Raw genomic sequence first — 6,478 nt, forward strand, 5'->3', positions numbered from 1 at the left:
CTCTTCACGCATTTACAGGAAAGCTTCAATGTTGACCTCCAAAGTACTCACGGGGTATTTTAGGTCGTAGTTTTCCAAGACTGTCGGGTGCAGGATGCCGAAGGCACCAATAACGTGGTCTTTGCCGGCAATGCGGAGGTGGATGGACGCCGCGTGGCCGGGGAAGTAGGTGGGTTCTGTGGCAGGTTAGTTTAGGACACTTTTTTTCCCCTGAGTGTGTAAGAAGATGGCTTCGGGAACTTACCATCGAGCTCCTCGATCCAGTAATGTGAGTCGCTGACGGCGGGGTTCTCGAGACCCTCCTCGCCGGTGATGAAGGCGCTCTTCAGCATGGCCATGACGCGGTCCAGCAGACCGTGCACAACCTCGAAACCGCTCGTCTTGCCGTACCAAGCCGCCGCGAAGTGTCTCTCGTTGCGACTCTTCCGTTCCAAGGCCAGATCTTTGAAGGCCACGTCGCTAACCTCGAAGATCTTGATGGGGACTGCGTGGTGCTTGTTTTCGCGGATGGTCTTGAGCAGACCAGGCAGCAGGCTTGTGCGTACGACCTGGAACTCGAGGGTCTTGGGGTTCGCCAGCTTGACTGCAGTGTTGCCGTCGTCTTTGCGGTTGAGCCAAGCGAAGTTTTCGTCGTGAGAGCACAGGATCAAAGGCAGGACCTCGGACCAGCCGGCCATTGCGGCCTCCATCCGAACAATATCGGTGAGCTTGTTGATGGGCAGAGGCTGAGCGATGGTACCGGACTTGCTTGGGAAGGATCGCGGCAGAGAGTTGAAACCGTAGGCAATAGCAACATCCTCCATGATATCTGCTTGGTGAAGGACGTCGGCGCGAGTAGGAGGGATGTCCACATCAATGACATCGGGGGATGATGCGGACGGACGTGCCCGATAAGCCATCTTGGTCAGAAGCTTGCAGATATCCTCCGCCGAAAGCTCCAGTCCACAGCACTGGTTGATGTAAGAAACCTCCGCCTGTGTAGTGCGGGGAACGATGTCAGGCTCGATTCTGGTCTCATTGTTGTGTTCAGAGACAATCTGGACGGGTTCGACACTATTGACAAAAACCAATTAGCATCCAGCTATCAGATAAAGGAGAGGGTTGTTCCTACGTAAATGGCTCAGAAGTATACTGAGAGAACATCGTAATCATGATCTTGGTCACGATATCCAGCTTTGTATTATCAATAGCTGTGATCTCAATGAAGACATTCTTGGTATCAAGGGTAATCTTCGAGTGATCACCATTAATGATGGGTGGCAAAGAGCAAACGGTTCTCTTCGAGTCGTAGATGACAGGGTAGACTGGCGAGTCCCGGATGATATGGAGGAATTTGCCCAAGTGCTTGTCTTTCTGTTTTTGCAGGTAAGCATCAATAAGCAACCGGCCGTTGCTGAAGTATTCCATACCTCGTAGAATGCCATCAATTCCTCGCCGTTCAACTCTTTCGTTTGGTTCAAGGGCACAAATTTGATGTCTTTAGGTGGCAGAGCCTCGTAAGTGAAAGGGCCCTGGATAGTATCCAGATCATGAGTACCGATCGACACGAGCGTTCTTTGCCTGGCGAGGTTCTGGTGGAGTTTGTCTTGCAGAGCAATGAAAGATTCATAGCGAGCTTTGTCGAACTTGATATTGCGCAGGATGGCTCCCGAGACCAAGGGTCTGACTTTCATGGTCTATTTGGAGACTCGTAAGTGACTTTGGTATCGCCAAAACAACCCTCTAAACAAGCGCACTCACATCCTCCTTGACAATGATCTTCTCCAGTTGCCCATTGGCAGGCTCAATCGTCCGGTAGTTGGGGAGGGCCTTCCGGCCCAGGAAGATGTTCAGCATAAGCTGAATGCCCTCGAAACATAACAAATCATATCTGTGAACACAAAGCTCAGTATACGTGAAAAAAATGGCTCATATCATCCCGATTATAGCCCTGCATACCGGTTAGCCGGGATCTCGATCTTCAACTGCGGCGGCTCCTGCTTTCCATCGACGATGGGTCTGTCCGAGTTCGTTGTCTGTACTCCTTAGTATTCTTCGCTCGCGATCTCGGTATACTAAAAGGGCGCATTACATCTTCATCGAGCTCAATACCTGTTCCAGAAAAAAAAAACCAGTCAGCGCAAACCCCGCCAAAAAAAAGATAGGATGAGTCAAACGAACCGAATTCGAAACACAACTCATCGAATTCCTCCGTGGTGTACCTGGAAAGAATCAATCAGCGACGGAAGCACTGACGACTCCAAGCCCAAGGAATCACATACTCCCGTCCGAGCTCCTTGTAGAGCGCGGCCTTATCAACCGAGATGGTGGGCATGGTGAGGGGTTATAGGTATGCCGCAACTAGATAATGGAGACTGTTCTTCCAACGCACTGAAGCGGGATGCAAGAAATCACCAAGTTGGTCGGTGCGGGCTTTCCCACGTTAGACTCTCCACAAGATGTGTGACTGGTATGTATCCCAGCGTTGGGTAGCTAGATGGCCTGTCTTCGGAGTAGTCATAGAAGTCCGTGACACTTTTGTCTCTGTTGGGGCTTGACCCTCAAAGCGGTCGGGTCTTCAGCCACAGATAGAACGCACCGCCACGATAATCACCCCTCCTTGGACCTAGGTCGTAATAGTCTGGTAAATTACGTCGTGTTTTATTTCACCCCCACCAGCCACAGCAGGTCGATAGCACAGGATAAGTTACCAGTGCTGTATCTCCCTGGTCAGTACGGAGTACTCTCTAGGTAACTAAGCAGAAGGTCAAGACCACCGACCGTCCAAAGCTCTCTTCACCTCCCATACCAATTCAATACCCACTGGCGCTGAGAAAATCCAGCCCTACGTCAGCTTCCTGAAACTTATCCTGTACTCCTCATTGTCTCCGAATCAAGAACATCTATCTTTTTCTCATAATCCATCGACGGCCGTTCGCTGTGTCTGCTCGATTCTCCTTCATTACTCTCTAGGTGCGTTGCGTTGCTTGCTCGAGTGGTCCTGCGGCAGCCCAAACCCCACGAAACCTCGCTCCCGGGGCCTCACTACCAACCGCATCCCTTACTATACCACCAGGACATCTCTATCCACGACAGAGACTAATCCATACCTGTGCATAGGTGCTTGATTAAATTGTTCCCCTTATCACGGCCCCTATCCTCGTCTTTGAATCGCGATCAGAAAGGTTGTCAAGTGCGCATCATACCGGATCGACCGAACAACGCAACAATTCTATTCCTGCTGAGGCCTTGGACCTGCCACATCCTTGCCTCCTCCGATATTCTCTCTTAATTCAATACAATCTCGAAGATATCTCAATCATTCCGCAATGGAGGGTCAAGGAGAAAATGACGAGCTCTACCCCATTGCCGTCCTCATCGACGAATTGAAGGTACAGTCATTCTTCAAGCCAAGAGTTTCTGGTCCAAGCCAATATTGATCATCACGGTTTTCATATTATTTTTTTTAGCACGATGAGGTCACTTTGCGTATCAACGCTATCCACCGTCTTTCTACAATTGCATTGGCCTTGGGTCCGGAGAGAACTCGAGACGAACTGATCCCTTTTCTTGACGGTTAGTCCCATGTCGATATTCGAGCAGTGGCGAGAGTTGGTGTCTAATTCGTGAATAACTAGACTCTGTCGAAGATGAGGACGAAGTTTTGACGGCACTCAGTGAAGAGCTAGGCAATTTCGTGGAATATGTTGGTGGTCCCGAGTTTGGACACGTCCTCCTTTCTCCTTTGGAGAACCTGGCAGCCATCGAGGAGCCGTTGGTGCGAGAGAAGGTAAATCAGATGGCCTGGAATCAATTATACAGTTTGGTGACCGAAAATTAGGCTGTCGAATCACTCAACAAGATTGGTGAGGAGTTGTCTGAGAAGCAGATCGAAGAGTTTTTCGTTCCCATGGTGTTGCGTCTCTCAAAGGCCGATTGGTTCACGTCGAAAGTGTCCGCCACGGGTCTCTATTGCATTCCATACCGGAAATCCCAACCCTCAGTGCAGCAGAGTTTGCGCCAATACTTCGGGGGTCTGGTACACGATGAGACACCAATGGTGCGACGACAGGCCGCCAACAACTTGGCGAAGCTCGTCAAGGAGATGCAGACCCAAGTGATTATCGATGAGATGATTCCCTTGTTTCAGTATCTAGCCAGCGATGACCAGGATAGCGTGCGTCTGCTGACGGTGGACATTCTCATTTCCATCGCCGAGGAGATTCCCAAAGAGCAGCAACCCAGTCACGGTGTCCTGTTGACCTCTTTGCGGAACCTCTTTGAGGATAAGAGTTGGAGAGTCAGGTATATGGTTGCTGATAGATATGAGAAGGTATTGTATCTCGTTGCGCATGGCTCCGATGTTTTCCTGGCTCTCTAACCTTTCACAATAGATTGCCAAAGCCGTACACGAAGAGGTTGTCACTCGTGACATGGTTCCCTCGTTTGTTAAGCTTCTCAAGGACACAGAGGCTGAAGTCCGGACTGCCATTGCCGGCCAGATTCCAGGTACTAAAAGAACGTCGTGCAAGCGAAAACCTCGTGCTAATTCGAGACAGGTTTCTGCAGCCTGATTGACCGGGAGACTCTTCTTAATGAGATCATGACAAGTGTGGAGGATCTTGTTTCGGATCAGTCTCAGCACGTGCGCGCAGCTCTGGGTACCCAAATCAGCGGGCTAGCCCCGATTCTCGGAAAGGAAGAGTGAGTGGCATGTGCTGAAGCTTTATGAGCTGCAACTGACGAAACACAAATAGGACGATCTCTCATCTTCTACCCATGTTCCTTCAGATGCTCAAGGATGACTTCCCAGATGTTCGTCTGCACATTATCTCCAAGCTGGAATTGGTAAATAAAGGTAAGGCTTTCATACCGGTATCCATGATCAATTATGCTGATGGTCTCTAGTCATTGGCATCGACCTTCTATCGCAGTCACTTCTCCCCGCAATCGTCCAATTAGCTGAGGACAAGCAATGGAGAGTTCGCCTTGCTATCATTGAATACATCCCACTACTTGCCAGTCAGCTAGGTGTCAAGTTCTTTGACGAACAGCTCAGCGATCTCTGCATGGGCTGGCTCGGTGACACTGTTTTCTCCATCAGAGAGGCTGCCACACAGAACTTGAGGAAGCTCACAGAAGTCTTTGGAGTTGAGTGGGCCCAGGGCTCAATCATTCCAAAGGTCATGGCAATGGGACAACATCCTAACTACCTCTACAGAATGACCACATGCTTTGCTATTTCCGTGAGTGCCTTTCCGCCTGTTGAGGAGGACAAGTTGGTTTGCTAATGGACTACTAGACACTCGCACCTGTTGTCTCCCTGGACATCATTGAGAACTCAATCCTCCCTATCTTGGACAGACTAGTGACCGATGAGATCCCCAACATCCGCTTCAACGTTGCCAAGTCTTATGCTATATTGATCGACGCGCTACGACGCCTTCCCTCCGAAGGTACGCTGTCCGAGCTTGAGAAAGCCGGCAAGACTGCTACCCCGTCACCACGGGGACAGGACCTCATCCAGCAGAGGGTCCTCCCTAGCCTGGAGAAGTTGCAGCAAGATGAAGACGTTGATGTTCGTTATTTTGCTACCACTGCCGCGGGCGGCCACGAGGAGGTCATGCAGACATCCCCGTAGGCAGCTCTTTCCATAATCTAGTTTGTTGCACCCGTCCACTTCATGTCGACTCTCTGGGGGGGTATCCTGTTTATCGTGGTTTGCGGAAGTAAATATGAGACCCACTATTTGGCAGGGGTGTGATGCTTGTCAGTCTTGTGAACTTAGAAACGGGTTAGATCCAACTTAGCGATTGATAATCCATGGTGTTCATGCAGTAAACAGTGTGCATTTATTAGACAAGATGGGGTACGCAGAGCATAGTACCAGCTGTGTTATACTAACAGGACACAAATATGTTGAAGGAGGGAATGACCACTACCACAGAAGCTGGAAGGAGACCTGCTACATAAAAAGGAAAGAAAAAAAAACGGGCATATTACATCTTGAGCAATATGCCAAGGACAGACAGCGAATTGAAAAAGCAAAAAGAAAGCCGTCAGCGACAGGACTCGAACCTGTGCGGCCGAAGCCAAGTGATTTCTAATCACTCCCCTTAACCACTCGGGCACACTGACTAATCATGCTTGAGTTGCAAACGTTTTCGCAATCTAAGGGATGCGGCTACTTGTTCTCATACTTCATGGACTTGAAAGCAACGCCAAGTTTTCTAAAGGTACATATCTACCGTACTATATCCAACCATTCTTGGAAGGTTTATCATGCTCCCAGTCCATTGCTTTGCCCAGTGCTCACAGTGGGGCTGGACTCTAGAAATATGCCAGATCGAGCTTCATTTTGATACAGTGGGAGGAGGTTGTGTATCAATTCATTGCTCGAACATACTGGGACTCGATATGCTCGCATACAGGTGGCTGCTAAGAGAGCTCATCATTTTTAACTTTAAAACAACCTACAAAATGACAAGAAAGATGATTT

The 6,478-nt window shown here is 49.5% G+C and overlaps 3 protein-coding genes and 1 non-coding gene across 4 annotated transcripts in view; 2 read left to right on the forward strand and 2 right to left on the reverse strand.

The window, feature by feature from the left end:
* Positions 1–12: 12 nt before the first annotated feature.
* ACLA_029010 (phenylalanine--tRNA ligase subunit beta) lies at positions 13–2,314 on the reverse strand (the record flags this gene model as incomplete). Its single annotated transcript, XM_001269600.1, has 9 exons — positions 13–176; positions 245–1,053; positions 1,112–1,353; positions 1,410–1,676; positions 1,741–1,870; positions 1,939–2,015; positions 2,072–2,091; positions 2,161–2,201; positions 2,262–2,314. The coding sequence occupies 9 exons, from the start codon at positions 2,312–2,314 to the stop codon at positions 13–15; spliced, it is 1,803 nt and encodes a 600-aa protein (XP_001269601.1).
* A 994-nt stretch (positions 2,315–3,308) lies between these two features.
* ACLA_029020 (protein phosphatase 2A structural subunit TPD3) lies at positions 3,309–5,620 on the forward strand (the record flags this gene model as incomplete). The annotated part of the gene is made up of 9 exons (XM_001269601.1): positions 3,309–3,371; positions 3,450–3,555; positions 3,618–3,769; positions 3,821–4,312; positions 4,374–4,488; positions 4,539–4,683; positions 4,737–4,837; positions 4,888–5,225; positions 5,282–5,620. 9 exons carry the CDS (start codon positions 3,309–3,311, stop codon positions 5,618–5,620), a joined length of 1,851 nt encoding a protein of 616 aa, XP_001269602.1.
* A 374-nt stretch (positions 5,621–5,994) lies between these two features.
* Positions 5,995–6,478, forward strand: part of ACLA_029030 (ferric reductase-like transmembrane domain-containing protein) — a gene marked incomplete at both ends in the record, with an annotated part of 2,344 nt that continues 1,860 nt past the window's right edge. The window contains one exon of the mRNA XM_001269602.1: positions 5,995–6,075. Coding sequence (XP_001269603.1) covers positions 5,995–6,075 — 81 coding nt within the window. The remainder of the gene's footprint in view (positions 6,076–6,478) is intronic.
* ACLA_029040 lies at positions 6,037–6,117 on the reverse strand. Its single transcript has one exon. It is a non-coding gene; the product is annotated as a tRNA-Ser (tRNA).

The sequence above is a fragment of the Aspergillus clavatus genome, genomic scaffold (genome assembly GCF_000002715.2).
Source record: "Aspergillus clavatus NRRL 1 1099423829805 genomic scaffold, whole genome shotgun sequence".
NCBI classification, from domain to species: Eukaryota; Fungi; Ascomycota; class Eurotiomycetes; order Eurotiales; family Aspergillaceae; genus Aspergillus; species Aspergillus clavatus.